At 43.4% G+C, this 26,158-nt stretch overlaps 2 protein-coding genes across 2 annotated transcripts in view; both read right to left on the bottom strand.

Annotated features, from left to right (window-relative positions):
• The window catches only part of LOC135698751 (alpha-1D adrenergic receptor-like), a 204,412-nt gene that overhangs the window by 128,865 nt on the left and 49,389 nt on the right, over positions 1-26,158 (bottom strand). The window lies entirely within an intron of this gene.
• Positions 1,063-4,421, bottom strand: LOC135698809 (uncharacterized). The gene is made up of 3 exons (XM_065218942.1): positions 4,323-4,421; positions 1,166-1,573; positions 1,063-1,110 (listed from the first exon to the last, which is right to left on the bottom strand). The coding sequence occupies exons 1-3, from the start codon at positions 4,419-4,421 to the stop codon at positions 1,063-1,065; spliced, it is 555 nt and encodes a 184-aa protein (XP_065075014.1).

Genomic DNA, 26,158 nt, shown 5'->3' on the forward strand with positions numbered 1-26,158 from the left:
ACCGAACAGCGAAAGGAGTGGCTCACGGAATGATTTCCTATAAGTACGTTAGCCGAAAGGTCACTTCCTGTGCGTTGAGGTGGGGCAGAAAGGCCGGGGGACAGCGGCGGCGAAGCTTAATTCGAGCAGCAAAATTTAGTATAATCCAATAAAATGAGCAAGCAGAATTTTCATCGCTGCGGCAGTTTGTGGACTCTCCCGGAGCTTGGCCGGGCATGAATTGCAAGCTTTTCATCGCTGATGTTTAAACCGGGAAAGCGGATGGCTGGTGGGGTTGGAGGGGAGTTTTTTTTTCGTAAATTTCCTTTGTATATGATCATGATAATAACGAAATTATGTCCGCTGATGCTTTCGGCGCGATACGATGAAGGTCGTCGACGGTGGTGAAAGGAATTTGAAATGGGGAAAATGCTTGTTTGGTGGCGGCATGTTGGATTACGGCATTATTCCGGCCATTAAATTCATTAACAAGTCGAATTGTATTTATGACAATGATTTTATGCGGAGGGTGGCTATGTGTCTGGTGTGATTAAAAGTCAGTATTTATCATTAGAAATGATACACAACATTAATTTTAATAAATATTACTAGAAGTGATAAATGCTAATTGATGATTGCTTTCAGCAAATTTCAATATTGGGAACGTACGAAAAATAGATGCTCGGATAATAAGTCGTCTGTGTCATATAACAACTTACGTTGTCTGTACCCTGGGGTCGATTTGACATTAAAATTGCCGTTTTCAGCGATTTTAGTGCGCATCAAGTTATAATTATTCAGAAATTGAAGGGCGGATCACCCGTGGGGAGCGGTCATTGTAGGGTCGATGTCAAAGATTTTTATACCACGAGAGCCCAGGGTACAGATAACATAAGTTTTTCAAGAAAAATTTATGCATAAGTCGATTCAGTACTACAAATCAAAACGACATACTGAATCACGAAACAATTAGACAAATTTATTGCCACATAAAAAAGTTCTTGCGAAGTCGTCTCCACTCTACTCGATTCATGGTCACACTTCGTCAGCCTCGTAGTCTGCAAAGGGTCCGCAGGTCGCCTTCTACTTGGTCAATCTACCTTGCCTGCTTCGCGCCTCTTCTTCTTGTTCCTGTTGGGGCGTTTTCGAGAACCATTTTCACTGGCTTGTAGTGCGGCATTCTTACGACGTGCCCATCCCACCGTAGCCGCCCAATTTTTGCAATGTGGACGATGGATGGTTCTCCCAGCAGCTGGTGCAATTCGTGGTTCATTCGCCTCCTCCACGTTCCGTCATTCATCTGCACTCCACCGTAGATGGTACGCAACACCTTCCGTTCGAAAACAACATCCTCCACCAGCATAGTCCAGGTCTCGTGGCCGTAGAGGACCACCGGTTTAATCAGCGTCTTGTAGACAGTCAACTTCGTGCCGGGGCAAATTTTATTCGACCGGAGCGTCCTTCGGAGTCCAAAGTAGACACGATTCCTTGCCCTAATGCGTCTTTGAATTTCTCTGCTGGTATCATTTTCGGCGGTCACCAGTGATCCCAAATACACGAACTCATCGACCACCTCGATTTCGTCACCGTCAATCTGAATTCGGGGAGGGAGGCTTACATTGCATTGTCTTCCCTAGAACTTCTTCCTTTCATGTATTTTGTCTTGGATGCGTTTATGGCAAGTCCAATCCGCCTAGCTTCAGCCTTCAGTCTGATGTACGTTTCCACCACCGTCTCAAAGTTCCGTGCCATGATGTCGATATCATCGGCCAGGCCAAGAAACTGGATGGACTTCCTGAAGATCGTGCCACTCGTGTCTATCCCAGCTCTTCTGATCACACCTTCTAACGCGATGTTGAATAGCAGACACGAAAGCCCATCACCTTGCCGTACCCCCTTTTAGCTTCAACTCGTGTCCCCGATCGAACAACGCAAATCACTCAGTTTATCCGGAAATCCGTAATCTGCCATAGCTGATCTCGATCGATTGTGTCGTATGCCGATTTGAAATCGATGAACAAATGATGTGTGGGCACGTTGTATTCGCGGGAATCCATGAATCCCGCCTGGTATTGCCCCACGAACTTTCTTGCAAATGGTGACAAACGGTGGCATAGAATTTGGGAGAGTACCTTGTAAGCGACGCTCAGCAGTGTGATCGCCCGGTAGTTGAAGCAATCCAACTTGTCTTTTTTTTTGTAATTTGGGCATACGACACCTTCCATCCACTCCTCCTGTAATATCTCCTCCTCTCAAATCTTGGCAATAACCCAGTGCTCACTTTTGACGTAGGACTACGTCTGGGATTTCTATATGGGCGTACACTTTGTGAAAACCGAAAATGGAACATGTAACGAAATTATGAAAGATTTTGATCGTTCATAACTCAGCTGCCCCTAGACCTGTTGCAATAATTTTCTCTATATTTTCATCAGAAATATTTCAACGCATCGATTTTGACTGTTTATTTTCATCAGCATTCTCCAAAAGCGTCGAAATAACTAACGAATCCACCAATTACGTACATGCATATACTGCTTCCCAAACACAGTCATCAGATAATCGGTTCTAGACGAAACATGTCGATGTAGCATTGCTGCTTCCCCAACACCGTCATCAGAGAGTCGTTAGTAGACGAAACAAGTCGAAGTGGTATTCGCCTCCGATCATCGGGCGTGTGCGAATAGGGAGGATGCAATTGCGTAACATTTTGCACACTCATCGCCATATTCAGAACCACACGCCCCCAACGAACACACAAAATGCTACCCAGAGTTGTAATCTTGTAGTGATTTTGATCGATTCTCTTCATCGACTTTCTGTTTCGTTAGTAACTCGACGGCAAATACATTTATTGATACGTTTGTTCTTCTGGATGATAGAAGAGCATAGCAGAAATACCACGAAATAGGTTAGTGAAGCCATGGTCATCAAAAGAGGAAATCGATGAAGAGAATTGACTTTCACCCCTCTGCTGATAAGCCCTTTAATTCAGTCGTAGTCACAGCAATCAAAACTAGCATCGCACCGCTTTTGGTTCTTGGGTTACACTTGCTGGTAGCAATTCTGCTGTTCGAAATTTCCGGAAGATCACTAAAATACATTAAATAACACCATTTTCTAGGGATGCCTAAGAATCCAATGATTCGATTAACGATTAATCGTAAAGTTGAAAAACTATCGATTAAATGATAATCGAATTTTCAATTAACCATTTTGTCAAGTTTGCATTTTCCATCAGATGTCACTGCTCTTTTTTGCGGTGACATCTATCGGAAACTAAACACAATTTGTTTTCCGTTAATTTTTCACAGAGGACAGTGGAGAGCAACACATGTCTGGTACTTCTATATATTTCAGATGTTAATCTAAATGCATATATAGAAGTACCAGACATGTTTTGCAGTGTCAGGTACTCTATTTTGTAATATGTGAGAGGGAAATCACAAATCGAGTGTCATCAAAATACATGGCGTGTTGAAAGATTGAGCTCGTGAGAGAGAATAATCTCTCTCATATTTGATTTGTTTTGGCATTCTGGAGCCTGGTAGTAAAGCGGTTAAGGTTGTCGTCAACTTTTTTGACCTGAATATGCATCAAAAGCGTATAATTTAATCTGTTCCGAATGAAACATCACCATCTGTGTGAAAAATAGTCTTGACATAATGGTTCATTATCCGAGCGCATAGCCGACATCCCTTCTTATTTCTACTCGTTTGATTTAGTGCAGTAGAGAAAATAAATAAAAGTACTTATTTATCTGAACAGGCATAAAGAAGAATCATGACGTGAAAGAGGATCATAAATTCGCCGAAAAAAGTGTTACGCGTCTTTCTGCTAAAGGCTAAAATTGACCAACTTGTTGAGAGAAGGAGTTTAACGAGAAAACCTAAAAAGGGGAGGAGCTTTAGCTGGGTGGACACTGATATTCTGCTGCCTTCCAACCTGTCGCAGACACCAGACCCAAACAAGTCACCATCAGGGACGGGTTGGCAGCAGACCTGCGGAGACTCATCATCAAACTAACTCGACGCCGTGAGAAGTACATCATCGCTGGCGACGTGAACACCAAACACCAAGCTTGGGGCAACAGTCGACGCAACCAAAACGGCACAAACCTGAACGACGACCTGGAAGAGGCTCACTACACTATAATAGCGCCGGACTCTCCCACCCGCTTGAGCCGGTCTGGCGTACACTCCACCATCGATATCATCGTCAGTAACATGGGAGACAACATCTCGCAAGCTGTGACCCATCAGGAGCTGAGTTTGGACCACTATCCGGTGGTGGACGATGTGGGCTCATCCGTCAACCGATTCCATGCTTCCCGACGCAACTACCATCGCGTCAGCTGGGATCAGTTCCAACACTGTGTCGGCTCCACTTTCGACTACGGTGTCCTTCCGGAGACGCCCGAATACGTTGACCGGTGTCTGCATTCCATCGAGGAGGCGATATCCCGGGCCAGTGAACAACAAGTGACAGTATCCAGACAGGTGAGCAATACTCTGAACCTTGACAGATCTACCAAAGTCCTTATAAGACTCCGCAACACCATCCGAAGGCAGTACCAACGCTCTGGTCTGCCTGTCCTTAAGACCCACTGTAATCGTCTAACAAAAACCATCCAAGCCAGGATGGTGGACCTCAGAAATCAAGACTTTGCTAACAGGATCCGCTCTCTCCCAGATTGTGCAAAGCCCTTTTGGAAACTAATTAAAATTCTTAAAAATAAGCCAAGACCCATTCCACCACTGACCCCACTGGATAGTCCCGGCGACCCAGTGGTTCATCTGATAGCTCCTGAAGAGAAGGCTGCCGCGATAGGTCAACACTTCTTCAGCTCTCATAATCTCATAATCAATATGTTTTTTCCGAGTAATCCGAGATTACTGACGATGGCTGACGAACTGTTGGCCTATATCAAATCATCTAAAAACATGAAGGCCCCATGTTTCGACAGCATCCTGAATCTGGAACTCAAACACTTGAGTTCCAGATTCTACAACCATCTGGCACTAATTTTTAATCTGTGCCTTCGACTTGGTTACTTCCACTCGTTATGGAAGTCAGCTATAGTCATACCCATCCGGAAACCTGGGAAGGATCCTTCCTCGTCCAATCAGCCTTCTCTCAGGGTTATCAAAACTGTTCGAAAGAGCAGTCCACCACCGGCTCCTAACATCTGCCGAAGAATACAACTTGTTACTCGAGGAACAGTTTGGTTGTCGGAAAGGTCGTTCGACCGTCCACCAGCTGACTCGAGTAACAAACATTCGCAGACACATCTGCCAAAACAACACGTTGAACGTTGAAAATGCCTGTCTGGCCTGGTGTTCAAATTGCAGCAGTACGGTCTTCCAATCTTCATAGTGAAGATAATAAATAACTATCTATCGGACAGGCTCTGAATGGCATCACATCGGTTGCTTTCAACATCGGTGCCGAGTTTCCACAAGGAAGCATCCTTGGCCCCATTTTATTCAACCTGTTCACCACCGATATGCCGGCTCTCCCTGATTGTGGATCGTTGTCTCTGTTCGTAGATGACACATCCATCGTCTACAAGGGTAGGGTCATCGGAGCTCTGACTGCCAAACTTCAGAGAGGCCTGGACGTCCTGTCTGAATATTTCAACAGCTAGACGATCCGTATCAACGCGGCAAAGACCCAGGTCATTATCTTTCCACACTCTAAATCTCCTAGACTTGTTCCGTCGGAGAATAATAAGATCTGCCTGAACGGCACAGTGGTGGAATGGTCCAAAGAGGTCGTGTACCTCGGGCTAACACTAGACAGCAAGCTTCTTTTCAGGGAGCACGTTGACAAAACAAAAACCAAGTGTAACATATTGATAAGATCGCTGTATCCACTTATCAACAGGAAGTCAACCCTGTCCCTGAAAAATAAGCTTGCTTGCAAACAAATCATCCTTCCTGTAATCGAGTACGGTATGCCAATCTGGGAGATTTGCGCCAAATGCCATCACCTCAAACTCCAATGGATCCAGAACATGATCCTTATGATGATCCTAAAAAGTCCCTGTGAACTAGAAATTCTGAGATCCACCTCCAGGCTGGAATTCAGACATTAGAAGAACGGATAGTTTTTATCCTGGAAAGGTTCAGAGACACCTGCCTGAGATCAACAGATCATACGTGATCTAGCACGTCAGACTAAGCTATACTCGTAGTTAGGTAGGTAATCATTTTTTTTTTCATTTCAAACACAACACACTCCCTACGAGGTATTCTGTACATTAGTAGAAAAACGTGAATACGTAAATTAGAAAAACAAATGAAACAGAGATGAAGAGCCTGATAGGCTAATCAATTAAAATGTTAAAACAATGTAAAATTATAATTAACAGAAATAAACGTAATTTTATTACTCGTTGAAGTCATACTTGTAACTAGCTTCGGGAGTAACGGATACCAACAACAGCAGCAGCAATTAAACAGCAGTAGTTGGAGCAGCAGTACTGGAAGCAGATGAGCCGAGATTCATGGAGCTGTGACCAAGGCTGGAAACCGGTCACGACAATATAGATGAAGAACTTCAAGCTTGTAAACAGAATTTATTCCTCGTTGACTTGTTGACAGCAGAGAACACATTCCAATTGGATTTGTGGTTTTCACCACAATTTGAACATTATAATTTCTTAGTATATTCCTCCACAATTCATGCATTAAGCTGGCATGTAGCAATTTTTCTTCCGTGACCCCATTCCTGGCACTTACGGCGCTGGTCGAGGTTTAGTAAATTTCCTCCACTTCACTCGGACATGGAACATAAGGCTTGCATTTTCTAAGGCCTTAAAGTTGTTTAGTTCACTAGAATTGAAGTGAACTAAATAAAAATAATAAGAAATCCCGTTGCGCAACTCACCAGGACGGGATTTCATTTTCATTAAGATTACTTGGAATGGCTCAAATCCAAGTAATTTAGTCAATGCATCTTTGATCAGGCCTAGGGGTTCAACACTAGGCAGACCTTTCATGACAACCTTGAACAGACGTTCAGTGTTGGTGTCGTAAGAGAAACTGTTGTGTTGCTTTACAGTAAGATACTGGAGAAGACGTTTGAATCCGTCCAAGGTTTCAGTCAATACACGAAGTTCAAAAGTACGGTTACGGTTTTATAAGACGAAAGCTGGTGAGGCAATTTTTGATTTATTATTTATTATTGCTCAAATATTTTAAACAATACTGGGATTGAGAGGGACCATCAGGGTTCCCTATTGAAGTGATTTGGACGGGGAGAATGGGAATGCAAACTCCCTGCTGATAATATTTCGTGGATAAAGGGCGGGCTCTTCTCCCCACTAATTGGGGCATCTTCAAGTTTGGGTGCTCGTCATTTTGGCCAATTGTGCGATCATGAGGCTGGAAGAAGATTCTTAAACGTTCCGTAAATGCGTATAGGCGATATTTTAACCGGCTGTAACAGTGTACCTTTATCGGCTCCGTAAAGCTAACGCGATTGAACCTTCCAACTAAACGAACTAGATAAAACAATGTACTTCAAAATGAATGCTTACATGCACCAGCCCTCCCGCTACGATATCAACAAATCCTGTTGACTCGTTTAGCAGACTGTACGACCATGTGGTCGAAGGCGATGATGTAAATAAATAAACAAGCCTGCTCTCGACTATTTATGTAGCCTTAGATAGCATCCGTCGAAAATCTTCAATTTCCAACCCAACCTCTTCTGCATTTTATTTTACAACGAGAAAAAGTCACCCCGAACTAAGCCAGTTAAGGGGGAATTCAAGTTTTGGTTGGCAGGTTCGATAGCACCACGAATTCAGAACACATTTGAATCCATTACTGGTTGGAAAAAAGAAGCTGCCATTCAACGTTCCCATCGAGAAAAAATAACTTCAGTTTGTGGTCGCTGTCATCTGCACTGCAGACATGACCATTCTGGGGAAAAAACATTGACTGGGAGGACTTTATGTCCTGCTGGAAATATAGAAAAATAGTAGAAAATATAATGCCGGTACATGCACTCGAATTTCAAAAGGGAAAATAGCAAGGTCAAGTAACGGTCGCCATGTCATACGTATGCATTTTGGAAGCACATTCACAGAGCGAACCCCCCAAACCGAAACAAAGAAAACCTTTGAGCAGTTCCAGGCCAAATAATAAAAAAACAATGGATGTACGGCCTTCTCCGATTTGTATGAAACTTTGAAAAATTGTTTTTTTATGGGAAATCGTTCACATTTTTGCTGAACTTCGGCCATTTTGGAACATGTATGTTTTTTAAAATGGCCGCTTGTACATTTTTCAATATAGTGTGGCACGCAAACGTCACTTCTGATCGAAATGACGTCTGAGACAAAAGTTGTAGAGAAAATTAAAATCTTTCTGTGAAAAATTATGAATGGTAATTTTTTCACTTAATTTTAAGAAAAAATTCTAAAAAGTGTTACAAACATAAATATGTTTAAATGAATTTAAATTTTTATTTTTTTTTTAAGAATGTCTTAATATAAAATAATACTTTTGAAATGTTGAAAACCTTGGACACTTTAAAATTGACAAAAATCGTCAAACAACAACTTTAAGAGTTGGTTGGAAATGCTATCTAACATGAAGCTTTATTGTGATAATTTATTAGCTAGAGAATGATCTTAGAAGAGGGTAGGTAGATAGTTCCGTTGGAGTACGGCAGTACAAAAATTGAATAGAAGTTGAAAATGAGCGAAGGGCCATTAATGCGACAGGGCAATTCAAACGCACACTCTTTACCTTACCCTCCGACGTACGCGGAGATTTGAAGCACGTCTTCAAATCTACAGGCAAATGCTCAAATATTGCCTGCGGCTGTGGAATAGTCCTAGTGACGTTTGATCACTTCCTAAAGCCCCACGTTGCCGAAAGCATTTCCAGTCGATGGTGTGTTATAATGCAATTCTTCTTTACCCAACTACAGTCAGGAATCCTTATTGCCGGGGTAACGGGGGCGTTAATAAGGAACCGCGAATAAGGATACCCAGAGCTTATGGGATTTTCACTAATGGGGGCTGAGGTGGATTATCTCATTTGTTACGATATATAGAGCTATACTGTCTTCGACAAAAATATGTTGTACTGGGATAGACCAACAAGCCTGTGTCATTGGATTCAATTGGGAACCACGCCGCTAGAGCCGCTTCACTTTTATGTGTGGCCATAATAGAAAGTTTCTGTTTTCAGAAAAGTTGATCAAGTGACCAAGTCCTTTCGGATGGTAGCCATATTAGTTCAGAACTCTCTCACTACACAGCGCTAGTGTGCACATGAGCTTCCTATATAAGCTGTATCTCAAAATCCTGGCCATATAGAAGGTTACTGTCTTGCGCAAAGTTGTTCAGGCGACCAAGTCCTTTCGGATGGTGGGCATATTAGTTCATAACTCTCACTACACAGCGCTAGTGTGCACATGAGCTTCCTATATAAACTGTATCTCGAAAACCTGGCCATATAGAACGTTGCTGTCTTGAGCAAAGTTGTTCAGGTGACCAAGTCCTTTCGGATGCTGGTCATATTATTTAAGAACTCTCTCACTACGCGGCGCTAGTGTGCACATGAACTTCCTTAATATGTTATTTCTGGAAAGCTTGTCCATATATGTAAGATGTTACTGTGCAATGTGAGAACACGAAACGGAATAGGAATGACGTGTAGAGAGGCTGTAAATCGATTTCGGACGCCATTTTAAAATCCAAGATGGCGGTCATCGATTCAAGAAAAACTGTCAAATACCCTACAATATCGGTATTTTCGGAAAGGGAACGACGTGTATAGGCTGGAAATCGAAGCCAGACGCCATTTTGAAATCCAAGATGGTGGCGATCAGTTCAAGAAAAACTGTCACATACGCTACAATATGGGTATTTTCGGAAAAGGGATGACGTGTAGAGGCTGGAAATCGATTCCAGATGCCATTTTGAAATCCAAGATGGCGGCGATCAGTTCAAGAAAAACTGTCACATACGCTACAATATGGATATTTTCGGGAAAGGGATGACGTGTAGAGGCTGGAAATCGATTCCAGATGCCATTTTGAAATCCAAGATGGCGGCCATTAGTTCAAGAAAAACTGTCAAATAACCCTACAATATGGGTATTTTCGGAGAGGGGATGACGTGTAGAGGCTTGAAATCGATGCCAGACGTCATTTTAGAATCCAAGATGGTGTCCATCGGTTCATAAAAAACTGTCAAATACCCTACAATATGGGTATTTTCGGAAAGGGGATGACGCGTAGGGACTGTAAATCCATGCCAGACGTCATTTTGTAATCCAAGATGGCAACAACCGTTTCGAGAAAAACTATCAAATACTCTAAATATGGGTATTTTCGGAAAGGGAATGACGTGTAGGGGACGACGGAGGAGTTTTGCGCAGCCAAGAACATTAGCTTCAAGGCTTTGCTGCTCTTTGATAACTCTCCGTTGCATCCGCCCACCATAAGCAATCCCACCATAATGCTTCTATACATGCCACCAAAGATCACGTATTTGATTCAACCCGTTGATCAAGGCATCATCAAAAATTTCAAGCTGAAGTATGTCAAGAGAAGCTACAGTTTTATTATGGAAACAGCCGAGAATGAAGGCCTTTCACTAGCGGATACACGAAAGTAGTTCAGCATCAATAATTGTTTCGACTGCTTGGATTTGGTTCTAAAGGACATAAAACTAAGCACGTTGGTGAACTGCTTGAAGAAAATTCTTTCGTTGTATTTCGCGAATTTACAATGCAATGAAAACGACAACGAGGACTTGCAGATCATGTCCGAAATTCAACAAATTCACGAAAACTTTGGTGCGCCGGGGATAAGAAACACGGTGAAATCAACGAAATCATAAGAGATGCACCGGCTACAGCAGATGAAATTGTTAGCGAACTGGACCCATCTACAATGAATATGGATTATATTTTCATCCGACCACGGCAGAAATCGAGTTCAAAATAAATCAACTCCCCGAGTTCGAAAGCTTCTGCACATTGGACAGTAATGTCAAACAGAGTGCAAAAATGCAAGATTTGCTAAGGAAAGTCAAAACGATGCCAAACTATACGCAATATGCTTGGTAAGCATTATTAATAAGACAAAATTCCTATTCCTACACGCAAACCAAAAATCTAAAGGGTGATACGGTCAAAATTTGGTCAAGGGAAAACGCGTGTAAATCGGTGAAATCGTTTATTTAAAAAATCAAATTAAATTTCTTTTTCAAGTTCAATTAGTATAAAATTCAGGAAAAATATTCAGTTAGGCTTCCGCTTTTCCAAATCCGAATTGCCGGGCCTTACGCTTGACCCCTGCCATCAGATTTTGTACAGCCACCTTGTCCACCTTCTTCGCCGCAGAAAGCCAGTTTGCCTTGAACTGCTGCTCGCCCTTAGCAGTTTTTTTGGTCTTCTTTAGGTTCCGCTTGACAATAGCCCAGTATTTCTCAATTGGGCGGAGCTCTGGCGTGTTGGGAGGGTTCTTGTCCTTGGGAACCACCTGCACGTTGTTGGCGGCGTACCACTCCATGGCCTTTTTACCGTAATGGCAAGATGCCAAATCCGGCCAAAACAGTACGGAACAACCGTGTTTCTTCAGGAAAGGCAGCAGACGTTTATTCAAACACTCTTTCACGTAAATTTCTTGGTTGACAGTCCCGGAAGCTCACACACCACCGCGTCCTAGCAAGAAGTACGGTCGACTTGTTTCGCGCTCCGTTAATTTGGAAGTTTTCTCGCTATTATCTGACGTAAATAATCAGTTTTTCTCGCTTAGTGATTCCTGGCATAATTCCGGATAAATTTATCAAAAAGTGAGTTTTTTTCTGAGAAGAAAGTGTGTTTTCGGCATCATCGAAAATTGTTTTTGCGATTGGCAATTCGTCAATCATTTTGCGCACCATCGGTGCGTGGTCACGCATACCTGTGCACACGGATCATCGTCATCGAGTGTCAGCATCTGCCTCCACATTCAAACCGCTCATCCATCATCGTGTGTTCAGCTGAGTGCCGAGCTTCATACAAGCACACACCAACGCGGATCGAAGATCATCAAAGCTGTGCGTCGCTCCGCTGCTGCTGTGTAAACGCTCGGTGATAGTAGTATAGGATTATCAGATAAGTTTTTGTTCTTGTTTCTTTCTTTCTCCCATCTGTTAAATTTTAAGTTTGTGTTCCTGTGTTAGTATTTTTTTTTTCTTCGTGTATTGTGTCCGAGTAATTTTGATTATCGTTGCAGTGGTAGAGCGTTTTTCGCTCCCACTAGTACGGCAAAATGGACATTTTGTCGGAAGACGAAATGGACGTTTTGTCGGAAGATGACACCACTTTGCCACGCGATAGCAAGAAGGGTCGAAAACGTCTGTCATCCCAGAAATCGGATGATGCCATCCCTGCTTCGTCATCTCAGTCTGGTAATGGACAGGGACAGATAAGCCCCCGATCGCGAGCCTACCCAGAAGACTCGACTGGCCCATGGGTTGTTTACTTTCAGCCCAAAAAGAAACCTTTGAATGTAATGCAAATTACTAATGATCTGACGAAGCGGTTCTCGGCCGTGACCGAAATCTCGAAGGTGAGATACAATAAACTTCGCGTTGTCGTCTCTAACCTGAAACAAGCTAACGAGATTGCTGCCTCCCAGCTCTTTACACTCGAGTATAGAGTGTACATCCCAGCTCGTAATGTGGAGATCGAAGGTGTGGTCACCGAAGCGAGTCTGACCCCCGAGATCTTGGCGAAGCAAGCGGTTGGCCGTTTCAAGAACCCCTTGCTTCCCACGGTTGAGATACTGGAAGTCCAGAAGTTGAACGCAGTATCTTTCAGCGAGGGTAAAAAGAGCTTTACCCCCACAGACTCGTTTCGGGTGACCTTTTCTGGTTCAGCCCTTCCTCACTACATCGAGTTGGGAAAACTTCGGCTACCTGTGCGTTTGTTTGTTCCTCGGGTCATGAACTGCCAAAACTGCAAACAGTTGGGACATACGGCCTCTCACTGTGGCAGCAAGGCACGCTGTTCCAAATGCGGGGAGAAGCACGAGGATGGTGCCTGCACAGTCACTGCACCAAAATGCGTGTACTGTAAGGGAACTCCTCATGGTCTCTCATCGTGCCCGGCGTACAAACAACGCGGGGAGAAACTAGAACGCTCTCTTAAGGAGCGTTCCAGGCAGTCTTTTGCAGCAATGCTAAAAACAGCCACACCATCAACCAACGACAAAAATCCCTTTGCTGTTTTGTCTGATGACGAGTCTGACTCTGACTTGGCTGAGGAGGGAGTTTCTTTCAGTTTTCCGGAAGGTTCTGCACGGAAACGAAAACGCATCCGTTCGCGGAAAGTTGCAGATAAGGAACCCCAAATCAGCTTGCCCAAATCAAGGAGTGATGGAAAAAAGGAAGTTTCAACTCCTCCTGGTTTCCGCAGAACTGATTATAACCAGAATTTTCCATCTCTCCCGGGGACATCAAAAACCCCTGATGGCCCATTTTTAAGAACAGAAGCCCCTTCTTCATCCGGGTTGTTCTCATTTGATAAAATTGTGGACGATATTCTCAAGTACCTGAATATTTCTGATCCTCTCAAAAGCATTGTTCTGGCAATGCTTCCTTTTGTGAAGACCCTCTTGAAGCAATTGACATTGAAGTGGCCCCTCATTGCAGCAATCATTTCCTTCGATGGATAATTTTCCAAACGAGGTCGGGGATTTGATCACTGTTCTACAGTGGAATTGTCGAAGTCTCATTCCTAAATTAGATTCTTTTAAGTTTTTAATTCACAATAATGATTGTTGTGATGCATTTGCTGTTTGTGAAACTTGGCTCTCTTCAGATATCGATCTTCCTTTTTATGATTTTAACATTATTCGACTGGATCGTGAGGATTCGCGTGGAGGAGGGGTACTTCTGGGGATCAAAAAGTGCCATTCCTTCTATAGAGTGAATCTTCCACAATTTCCAGGTATTGAAGTTGTTGCATGTCAGGCTATTATTAAAGGTAAGAGCCTTTGTATTGCTTCTGTTTATATTCCTCCTAGAGCCGTTGTTAATCGCAAACAACTTTCAGATATCTGTTCGGTACTTCCTGCTCCACGGTTGATTATGGGAGATTTTAATTCCCACGGTACAGGCTGGGGGGAACTGTATGATGACAACCGTTCTACTTTGATATATGACCTCTGCGACAACTTTAATATGACAATTCTTAACAATGGAGAAGTAACACGTTTGGCTGGCCCATCCTCGAATGGAAGTAGATTAGACCTCACACTTTGCTCTAACTCATTATCGTTGGATTGCACGTGGAATGTGATCCAAGATCCCCACGGTAGTGATCACTTGCCGATCAAAGTTTCAGTTGCCAGTGGGTTCAATCCGTCGGAACCCGTTAACGTCGCGTACGATCTTACCCGTAATATCGATTGGACATAGTTCAAGAATGTGATAGAAGATGCCCTAACGTCGGTAGAAGGGCTTCCACCGTTGGAGGAATATAACTTCCTCTCCAATCTGATTTTGGACAGCGCGCTTCAAGCTCAAACTCGGCCGGTTCCAGGAACGTCTTTCCGTAGGAAACCTCCTTCCCCTTGGTGGGACCAGCAATGCACTGAGGTTTATCGTAAAAAGTCCGACGCGTTTAAGCTTTTCCGGAAACGTGGAACACCCGTACATTTCGAAGCGTACTCGGCTTTTGAACGCGAACTCAAGAGCCTCATCAAAGCCAAGAAACGCGGATACTGGCGGCAATTCGTGGACGGATTATCGCGCGAAACGTCGTTGAATACGCTTTGGAATGCGGCGCGAAGGATGCGTAACCGGTCTTCAAACAACGAGAGCGAGGAGTACTCCGATAGTTGGATTCTCAAGTTCGCGCGAAAAGTATGTCCTGATTCTGTGCCGGCACAGATGATTCCTCGCGAAACGACGAATTCGGTAGACGAGATCAGCCAGCCTTTTTCAATGCTGGAGCTCTCACTCGCGCTCCTTTCGTGTGGCAATTCGGCTCCGGGGGCTGATAGAATCAAGTTCAACTTGTTGAAGAACCTCCCAGACGTCGCTAAGAGGCGCATGTTGAACTTGTTTGGTCAGTTCCTGGAGCTTAATATTGTTCCGGATGATTGGAGGCGGGTGAGAGTTATAGCCATTAAAAAGCCTGGAAAACCCGCGTCAGATCACAACTCGTATCGTCCCATTGCGATGCTATCGTGTATTCGAAAATTGTTGGAGAAAATGATCCTTTTTCGCCTGGACAAATGGGTTGAGTTGAACCACCTACTCTCAGATACTCAATTTGGTTTCCGTAGGGGCAAGGGAACGAACGACTGTCTCGCGTTGCTTTCCACTGAAATTCAGTTGGCTTTTGCTAATAAAGAGCAAATGGCTTCTGTCTTCTTGGATATTAAGGGGGCTTTTGATTCAGTATCGGTTGAAGTCCTTTCAGACAAACTCCACGCTTGTGGCCTTTCTCCATTAATTAATAACTGTTTGTAATTGTACAATTTGCTGTCAGAGAAACATATGAGCTTTTCTCATGGAAACTCTACAGCTTCACGATTTAGCTACATGGGTCTCCCCCAGGGCTCATGTTTAAGCCCCCTTCTGTATAATTTCTACGTCAGAGAAATTGACAATTGTCTAAGGGACAACTGCACGTTGAGACAACTTGCAGATGACGGAGTAGTGTCTATGACAGGACCCAGAGAGGCCGACCTGCAAGGACCCTTACAGGATACCTTAGACAATTTGTCTACCTGGGCTATCCAGCTAGGTATCGAATTCTCCACGGAGAAAACTGAGTTGGTCGTTTTTTCTAGGAAGCATAGCCCAGCACAACCGAAGCTTCAACTTTTGGGTAAACCGATCACTCATTCCATGTCTTTTAAATATCTCGGGGTCTGGTTCGATTCCAAATGCACCTGGAGATCCCACATTGAGTATCTGAAGCGGAAATGCCAACAAAGGATCAATTTTCTCCGAACAATTAACGGAACGTGGTGGGGAGCCCATCCGCAAGATCTTCTAACGTTGTACCGGACAACGATTTTATCGGTTTTAGAGTACGGTAGTTTTTGCTTCCAGTCGGCGGCTAAAACGCACATCATCAAACTGGAACGGATCCAGTATCGCTGTCTTCGTATCGCGTTAGGATGCATGCACTCGACTCATACGATGAGTCTCGAAGTGTTAGCGGGCATGCTGCCACTCTCTGATCGATTTTCGGAATTATCGCTCAGGCTCCTCACCCGTTGTGAAATTATGAACCCACTGGTGATTGCAAACTTTGAGAAGCTTCTTGAGCTAAACCCTCAAACTCGTTTTATGTCATTGTACTACGTGTACATAACACAGGATGTCAGCCCTTCGCAGCATAATCCCTATCGTGTTTGCTTCTCCGACTTCGACAGTTCTGTTCATTTTGATTTATCAATGACGCAAGAGATTCGCGGAATCCCAGAGCATCATCGTTCCATGATTGCTCCGTCAATTTTCGCTGCAAAGTTTGGCCAAGTTGATTCCGCAAGATCGTTCTTCACAGATGGATCACTAATAGAGGCGTCCGCTGGTTTTGGTATTTATAACGAATTTCATAGCGCCTCTCGAATGCTTCAAGCTCCTTGTTCCGTATATGTTGCGGAGCTGGCGGCAATACATTATACGCTAGAAACGATCGCCTCACTTGCACCAGATCATTATTTTATTTTTACGGATAGTCTCAGTTCTATCGAGGCTATTCGCTCTATGAGGCCGGTAAAGCACTCCTCGTATTTTCTCATGAAAATACGAGAGATTCTAAGTGCTTTATCTTTAAGATCTTTTGTCATCACCTTTGCATGGGTCCCATCTCATTGCTCGATTCCGGGCAATGAGAAGGCGGACTCGCTTGCAAAGGTGGGCGCTATGGAAGGCGATATTTACGATCGACAAATCGCCTACGACGAATTTTTCTTCATTTATCGTCACCAGTCACTCGCCAGCTGGCAAAATAAATGGAGTGAAGGGAGTTTGGGACGATGGTTATATTCAATCATCCCTAAGGTGTCGAAGTGTCCTTGGTTCAAGGGGTTGGATGTGGGTCGAGGCTTCATTGTATGATGTCTCGCCTCATGTCCAATCACTACTCGTTAAACGCTCACTTGTTCCGTGTTGAGCTGGGGGACAGTAATCTCTGTGAATGTGGACAAGGTTACCAGGACGCAGATCACATTATTTGGTCATGTGCTGAGCACCGTGGAGTCAGATCCGAGTTGTACGATTCCCTTCGGGCTCGAGGTAGACAACCTAATGTTCCAGTTCGGGATATTTTGGCTAGACGCGATCTGGAGTTTATGCAACTCATATATGTTTTCTTGAAGAATATTAACCATAGATTGTAAGTTTGATTAACCTTGTGTTTAGTTAGTGTTTTGTATGTATGTGTGTGTTTTTTTTTGTAGATTTGTTTCTGTAATAATTGTATAATTACAGAGTTGATATAACGTCGATAGGATTAAGTATATTTTTTAGAAAAAGTGAAATTTTTGAATCATAAATCATATTCCAAATCTCCTTTTCCCTCTCCCGATCCAAACAATTGTCATCCACTAACCTCGAGAAGACCGCGAGCAATCGGTTCCAATCCTTTAATTTTAGATTTAAGACATTTATAATGTATAAACAAAATGATAACTTGGCTCTGTAAAGTTTATTCGATTGAGCCTGTACAAATAAAGCAATTAACAAAAAAAAAGTCCCGGAAGCTATGAAAATGCTGCTTTTCAAGCCACAGGTACAGATGGCTTGCCAAACCAGATATTTCTTTGCGAACTTTGACAGTTTCATGTGCTTGAAAACATCTGCTACCTTTCCCCTTCCTTTTGCCGTATAAAACTCCTGTCCCGGAAGCTGCTTGTAGTCGGCTTTGACGTAGGTTTCGTCGTCCATTACCACGCAGTCAAACTTCGTCAGCATCGTCGTGTACAGCCTCCGGGATCGCGCTTTGGCCGTCGTATTTTGTTTATCATCGCGATTTGGAGTCACTACCTTCTTGTAAGTCGATAGTCCGGCTCGTTTTTTGGCTCGATGCACGGTTGTAGACGATACACCCAGCTTATTTGCGGCATCTCGGAGAGAGAGGTTAGGGTTTCGCTTGAAACTACCGGCAACTCTCTTTGTCGTCTCAGTGGCTTCCGGTTTTCGATTTCCCCCCGATCCAGCCTTCCTGGCTGTCGACAAACGTTCCCCAAACACTTTAATTACATTTGTAACGGTTGATTTGGCAACTTTTAGCGATTTTGCGAACTTTGCGTGCGAGTAGCTCGGATTTTCGCGATGCGCGAGCAAAATTTTGATACGCTGCTCTTCTTGCTTGGACGGCATTTTGACAACTGAAGAGTAAATTCCAAAATCAAAATAGGAGTAACATTCTACACACACACACACCTTCAAAATAAGGGGTGTTCAGGTTTTTTAAATGCAAAATTGAAAGAAATACGTCAAGTTGATATTGACCAAATTTTGACCGTATCACCCTTTATTACAATGAATGTTAGTTCTGTTTCCTATCATCCTCTGTACATGAACATCGCAACGAATGTTAGAAATTGACCATGCAGACGATGTAATGGTTTTTTTGTCTTTTTTATTTCGTGTTCTATCTACGCTTTCGACTATACCAGTAAGCTTGTAGAACGACGCACATTGTAGAACATTGTCGAACGACGCACACACTTGCGTCGAAACTCTCCAGCAGAAAAAGCATACGAAGTCGAGTATGCGAGAAAATGAGCGCTTCATGTTTGCTTTTAGGCTATCCATATTCAGAAACATGGAGAGAGCAGTGGAGAAAGCACAGGTCTGATAATCGCAACGTTCGTGGTTCGAGTCCAGTCGGCAATCTGTTTCCAATTTTTTTCGACATAACTTATTTACCTCACTAATACATTCTACATTTTTTGGTCTCCAATTTTCTTGCATTGCACCGCAGCTAGGTATATCGCATCCTCGGTTCATGCGGTCTCCACTAACATATATTGTAGTAGCTTCAGAAAAGTTTGGAATCTCTTCATAAAATATTTAATCACTGCAGAAAAATCGGAATCACTTTGGAAAGCACAGAATCAGTTTTAAAAAATTCAAAATTTCTTCTGAAATTCCTGAACACTTTGAAAAATCTTAGAATCAGTCTGAAAAGTATAGAAACTACTGAATAGCTTTAGATAGTTCAGACATAATTGAGCATGGTAATGATTAACCACACGCGGTTGCTACTCCGTTATTACCAGATCACCTGACCGAGACGCAACGTTGGACTAGCATGCATCTGCAATGTGTAAAAACTGGTGATCTCATACTTTACGATGGGCAATAACAGCGCCGGACGTTTCCAAATGTAGGTCAATTAGACCGTCAAAAACCGAGAGATTCTCCTCACTTCCACAACATTTTCAGTATTGATTCTTATCGCTAAGCAACTCAATTGTGTCAAATCGAAAAAAAAAGTCTCGATTTTGACAACATAGATGAAGTACAGTCCTCCACAACTCGATGTCCACTAGCTCAATATCGAGTTATATAACCATAATAAAAATTAGTGTCATGGCTACTGCGATAGCGAATTTGTATGCTATTGCTATTCTATAACTCGATAATTCTATAACTCGAGTCGTAGATAGTGCACTGTAGTTACGTTTCCAAAAACGAGATCTGTCTATACTGACATTACATTATATTAAGAAAGTTTGGAATCACTTTGGAAAAGATCAGAATCATTCCAGAAAGTACTGAATAAATTGAGAAAAGCTTAAGATCACTTTGGAAAGTACTGGACCATTTCAGAAAAAAAATAGCACGTACAGAATAGCTTCAAACCGTACTGAACTTTAAAAAAGTTTTAAATCACTTCGGAAAAATTGGAAACACTGGATCCGTGTATTCAGCATATTTAATTGCTTCAGAAAAGCTTGAGTTCAGTAGGGAAAATGTTGAATCACTCAAAGATAGGCTCACTTCCGAAAGTGTTAAATTTTCTGGACAGTTGTCATAATTTATTACTACTCAATATATCACAAATCCACCACCTCCAGCATGAATTAAGCAGCATCGTAGAGACCAAAATGGTAATGATTTGTAAAACGCCTGAGGTATTCTGAGTAAAACGCATAAAGCGAATCCATATTTATGTATCTTAGCGGCACCGGTAGTGTAGTGGTAAGCGTGATTACCTCGCACCCCAGAGGCCTGGGTTCAATCCTAATCGGCACCGCCGGGATTCTCTGAGGCATAACATCTCTGATCACCATTGGTCCCCGGTTCATGAGTTGATGGGTCGATAGGTAGGGTCCAGGCGTGGGAGCTGCCTACCTGGCGTCGATAGCATTGGTGCTCAGCACGGAAAAAAAAAGATCGACGGAAAACAAATCAAGGAAAAAAATAAAACTTCGAGTCTGATCGATTTGCCATTTGCCGTGGAACTGCTCTATTGTCGATTTTCCCCACCCAGTAAAATGCGATAAGATTGGCTTGGGCCTGCAGTGGTGCAGCAGTTCAAGAAAAGGAGTCGAAACGAAAAGCTTGCTGAAAATTCCGACTCGTAAATAAGGTTTTGTTTGGCTGCTCCGGGATGGGCGTACTTTGCATGCTGCAATGTTTATGGCTCCTCTGCTGCGGTGTGTTACGATGGTAGGACAGCTAAACAGCAAGCAACGAAAGCTTCGACTCGGATAATGCAACAGGAGAATGCAAATGAATGTGTTGTGTATATGTCCCTTTGGCTTTCCTCACAATGAGAGGGTAACATATGCGATTGTCGTATCGGAATATTTCAATTGGATTCTGTTTTCGTATTTTCATGAAAATTTTATTCTACCCATTCAATACGAATTGGGTTAAAATTTAACTATGGCAACATTTCACCGAATGAACTCCTAAATCCATAAACAAAAACAAGTAAACGAGAATTCTATTTAAAAAAAACCCTCCGCTACCGCGGGGAATTCAATTTCCATACTCAGCGGCGTGATTTCGTTTCCTGATCAGAAAAACAAAAAAACAAAATCAACTTCAAGAATAAATGACGGTTCCGCATTTTTGTTTTTGTTTGATCGTTGTTTTGGCTACTAGGTACACCATGTTTTCATTCTGCTCGCCAACTTTCTTATCTGCTCCCCCATCTGAGAAGTAGGGTAGAACAGGCCAAAATGCACCCCGGAGCAAAACGCCCGATGTGTGGTGTTCATAGAAATGCTAGTCTAAGTACAGAACAAGCAATGCTGGGGTGCGTTTTGGACAATCTTCCCCGAACGTGTCTGGCGACACCTAAAAATACTACATCGAAAAACTTGACTGCTTTTAGGTTTATCTTGGAACGATATTCGTTTCGATAGCGTCGCAGCCTAGATTGGATTCGATGGAAATGAGAATCCGGTTGTCCATTTCCATGTTTGGCGCTTCCACGTACCTGGGTTGTTCGTCGAAGTTCATTTGATATTCTGTTTCGACATTTTCCGGAAAGGCCGAACAACTGTCATCAAGAGTATGAATAGGATTTCCTATTAAAATTATTCCAATGCTTGTCTGTAGTAAAGTCCAGATCTCATGTTAATCAATTAAAATCTTTGTCCAATACCATTTACGAGTTTTATTGTAGCAATAGCTCTACCCATTTCAAACAACTGAATTGAATTTAAATCCTCATAAGAATGTGATAGCGATAAAACCATTTCATCCTGCCCGACTAGGTTCAAGCAAAATGGCCAATCACCCAACATCATCCGATCCTTTCGATGATGAAACCAATCGGAAGAAGAGATACAATCCCAGCCGCCCCCGGGAAAGCCTCGAGATTTCAAAATCCAAACTGCTCGTTCAGCTGGCGAATGGAAATGTTCAGCTACTAAAAGGCATCCTTTTTTGTGAATACATAATTTCTTTTATACTGCTGCTCGGCAGTTCGTCCTCCCGTTGACGGTGGAACGATGATGGGAAAATGTTCGGTTTAACCCCTTTTTTGTCTGTCGAAAGGATGGAATGTTTCCATCGACGTATGTTTGCCCAAAACTGAAAGCAATTGGTTAACCCAATCTGAAACTTTCATTCGACCGATGTTCGCTTTATTCATGATGATGGTCAGCGAAATCAACCGAACCGGAGCGTGTCCCAAGTTATGAGCTTTGGAATAGTTTGTGCAGATTTTCCCTTCAAACTGGTCAGCGTTCCAGTTCCGGCGAACTTCCACCGAATAACATCTAAACAGCCGGTACGGTTCCGTAGCTGTAATTAAATCTGAAAGCGCTTCGTAGAAACTTTGTCCGGAAATGTGATTCGGTTCCCAAGTTCATACCGCTTCATTCATAGCCAATTAGTGCGGACATTTCGTAGGAAACTTCTTCTGATGGGCTGAGCCCAAGATGGTTGGAGAAGTTTTGCTCAATCCGTTTGATGAAAGCATTGGAAACATTTTCTCGGAATCCATCTGCATAGCATGGGAGAGTTAGGTGATCTCAAATATAATCACTGTCTTGCCATGCAGTCCTGCAAGACTTCGGCGGAAAGTTTGATTGTTTTCTGAGTTGCAATTAGTGTTGTTGCCCATCTGCCCCTAATGGGTTTAGAATGTTTGGTCGTTTTGATGGCTCATTTGAAACTTCTCGGTGAGGGTGCATCACAACCCGAGCAAATATCCAACCAAGATGGAATCGTCCATCAGATCACGTGACATAAATCGTGAGCTGAAATTGAAATTTATTGGCCCGGAAGCTCATCGCACTTCTCCAGATTCCGTTATCACATAGCTCACATAAACAAGGGAAACGAAGGATCAAAAAATAAAACAGAAATTGAAGCAATGGAAAATGTCACCCTTGAGCCGCATCGTTCATGACATGACGTATAACCGTCTTCATGCGTGAGTCAACACTGGGGTGGAATACATTTTAGTTCAATGAAGGAGAAACCGAAAGTAGCTCAAGATCCATTAACGTCCGAATGATTTCACATTTATAAAAAAACACGAGATTTTTTTCTGGAACACTTCGATTTAATCTAAGAATTAGTTTAACGAATTTGAAAATGAAATGTATGTTCAATTTAAAAAAAATACGGTAGGACACATACACCTAAAACATAAATAAATATTCGTAAATCTGTTCACAGCCAAAAACAATTTACGTAGTTTACGAACAGTCCCCTATTGAAAAAAAATATATCATATATTGAATAAAGGTAGAATCAGATCAGTATTGAATGTGTTAGTAAAACATCAAACATATAGATTGATTTGTATGTTCTAGTGTTACACCTGCAGACATAGACAAACATCCACACTCACACAGATAGAGCTACAAATGGTGAGTTGACAACCTGGGAAGAGCGTTTCACCTAGCTCAGGTCCTCATAAGTTCCTACCTCACACCTCCCCACGGTGTAGCCTGGGTAATATTGTCCTTCAGACAATAGCAAAGTAAGCGGATGCGACGCAAACACTGGCGCGGTAACCATAGCTCGGCGATACAGGAAATCCCAAGTAACAATTCTAGATAGAGCTGGAATTAGGGCGTAACAGCTTTTGTAAACAATGACTTCTCTCGTTGATTTCTAGCAACTCAAGGCATGCCTACACAAACCAACATATCCATCGGGTAGGGAAAGTCTTCCTCTATTCGATGGTAATGTTAATTTGCCAGGGAGAGTCATATCTTTCGAGAAATCATCGAGAGAAGTCATTGTTTACAAAGGCTGTTACGCCCTAATTCCAGCTCTATCTAGAATTATGGTTTTATGAGGGTTCTGTAGACCATTTTTTATATCTTTATTAAGAAGACTTTCAGCTCTGGGCTGGTTCGTCTCCCCAAGCTTCTGTAGACCATGATTTAGACTTGTAGAGTGCTATAAAACCACGATAAAACCTGCAATGTTACTTGAGATGCTTCGTCAATCCGCAGGAGTGCCAACCGGCTCATTAGGATCGACGCCAGTAAGATCCTAATTATGGCCTACTGAACACGGCATGAAATAATGGACACGATATGGCAAAATGCATTCGATACCACTCTACAGGGCTGACATGAATGCTACTCTGCTCCCTGAGTAAAGAAGGATGACACCTTCTTGAAATGGCAAGTGGGTTAATAGTGCGGCTGCCCCCGTCTCGGTAAAACCTTGGCAGGTCAAAACTCGTCACCAATTGGTGGTTGGTGAGTAGTAGGCTCAGATGTAACATTCCTGACATATGTAGATCTGGCTCTGAACACGGCTCCATGAAGGACCATTTCAATCCTACCATGGCCCCCTAGATAACCATGGGATCCCGATAGGCGACTACATACAACGAGTGGAGATAGCAGCCCGGAGGGGGGAGGACAAACCCAAAAAAATATGAAAGACGACGGCAAGACGCCAGACAGTGTAAACGTAGGAGCAAACGTGTTCGCAAGAAGCGGGATATTGCAGAGATCACCAGTGTTGAACTTGGTGGCTACAGCGAGATCCAGCAGCAGCATTAAGCCCCGAGGTGAGCAGCAAGGACACCAAGGAGAGTTAGATCTTGTGCTAAGCCAGATGTTCACACCCAAATCCCAAGAAGGATTGCAGCTTGGGAAGACCAAATTGATGGAGGTCAGAATTAAGATCAATGAACTCCATGACTTCGTTAAGTATAAGAGCAACGTCCACAAGGCAATAAAAGAAATGATGGCGATCATCAAATCCACCATGATTACTGCCGAACGTGAACCGGATGCGCTGAGGACGAGATCCGTGACTGCCGAAGGGCACTGATCATGGGCAAAGGGAAAGCAGCAGCTGAAGCACAGGAGAAGCCGAACGGACCCCGACATCCACGCTCGGAGAAGAGCAAAAGGGAAACGCCAGAAGAGGAAGAGAATTTGAAAAAAAGTCAAGAACGACAAGAAAGACAACAAGGAGGAAGGATGGCGTACCGTCGAGAAGAACAGAAGAAGGAGGATCTCAGGCCTCATCGGGAGCGAAGTAAGGGCGATGCTCTGATCGTCGAAGCAAAGAACAAAACGACGTACGCACCACTCCTCGGGAAGATTCGAGAGGAGTTGAAGGAACTAGGAGAGAACGTTGTGAAAACCAGGTGCACCCAGAAAGGCTGAGCTGAAGAAGGATCCCACGATCAAGAGCTTAGCCTTCAAGGAGCTCGTCGAAAAGTCTCTTGGAGAAGGAGCGAGCGTAAGAGCTCTATCCCAGGAGACAGAGGTCGAGTGCAGGGATCTGGACGAGATCACTACATCACTTCGTTGAGGTCAAGGTTGGGTGGTCAGTGTGCTCGCTGAAAGCCACTCCTCGGGTTACCAAGCAATTGGAGCGATGCTTCAAGTGCATGGGATTCGGTCACTGTGCAGGAAATGTGAAGATAAGGGTCACATTGCAAGAGGCTGCACGAAGGAACCGAGGTGCATGCTGTGCAAAAAAGAGAACAGAAACGATCTTACGACGAGAGGCTTCAAATGCCTAGCAACCGGCCAACAGTAATGGAGGTAACCCAAATAAACCTCTACCATTGCGGCACTGCCCAGCAACTGTTGTGACAGTCGACAACAGAAACAAAGTGCGACGTTGCAATCATTGCGGAACCGTATCGAGTCCCTCCCGATAACGGTACCTGGGTGGCGGATATAGCTGGGATGGCTGCTATAAAAGTTATGGGCAGATACCCCATTCAAGAAGTGGTTGCGAGCTCATACGAAGGTTTCGTGATCGCCAAAATCAACGGAATCTTCATATGCAGCTGTTACGCATCCCTTCAGATGGACGAGGGAGCAGTTCCATGAAATGCTGGAGGGACTTACCGAAGAGCTCATTGCTTGGGCAGTGGAGGGGGGAAGCAGATGTTCCAATGCAAGAGGACACAGTTTACTGGAGCCAAAAAATAGACGGCGTCCAGCTTACGAGGCACTTATCACCCTCCGCGCTAGTTGTCTCAGAGCCAGAAGACGTGTTCAGAGAGCAAGAACAGAAGCAGACAGAGAGGAACGAAGAGGAGTGTTTCGAGCGGCCAGGGCCACACTTAAATGAGAGATAAACTGTTAAACTGTTTTAAGGAGCTGTGTCGAGACGCTGATGCCAACCACTGAGACGGCACATACCAAGTCGTGATGGCGAAGATCAGAGGTCCAACGATGCCCGCTGAAATGTACCCAGTTCAGCTGAAAGCCATCGTGAAAGGAAATTCCA

This window comes from Ochlerotatus camptorhynchus, unplaced genomic scaffold, assembly GCF_037179485.1.
Source record: "Ochlerotatus camptorhynchus isolate MF236.1 unplaced genomic scaffold, CSIRO-AGI_Acam_v1.1 ptg000094l, whole genome shotgun sequence".
NCBI classification, from domain to species: domain Eukaryota; kingdom Metazoa; phylum Arthropoda; class Insecta; order Diptera; family Culicidae; genus Ochlerotatus; species Ochlerotatus camptorhynchus.

Coding starts and splice junctions, on each gene's coding strand:
- LOC135698809 (XM_065218942.1), bottom strand. CDS start 4,421: ATGCAGACACCGGTCAACGTATTCGGGCGTCTCCGGAAGGACACCGTA. Junction 1,574..4,322: donor TGATCCCAGCTGACGCGATG/GTAGTTGCGTCG, acceptor CCCCGAATTCAG/ATTGACGGTGACGAAATCGA. Junction 1,111..1,165: donor TACGGTGGGATGGGCACGTC/GTAAGAATGCCG, acceptor ACGCCCCAACAG/GAACAAGAAGAAGAGGCGCG.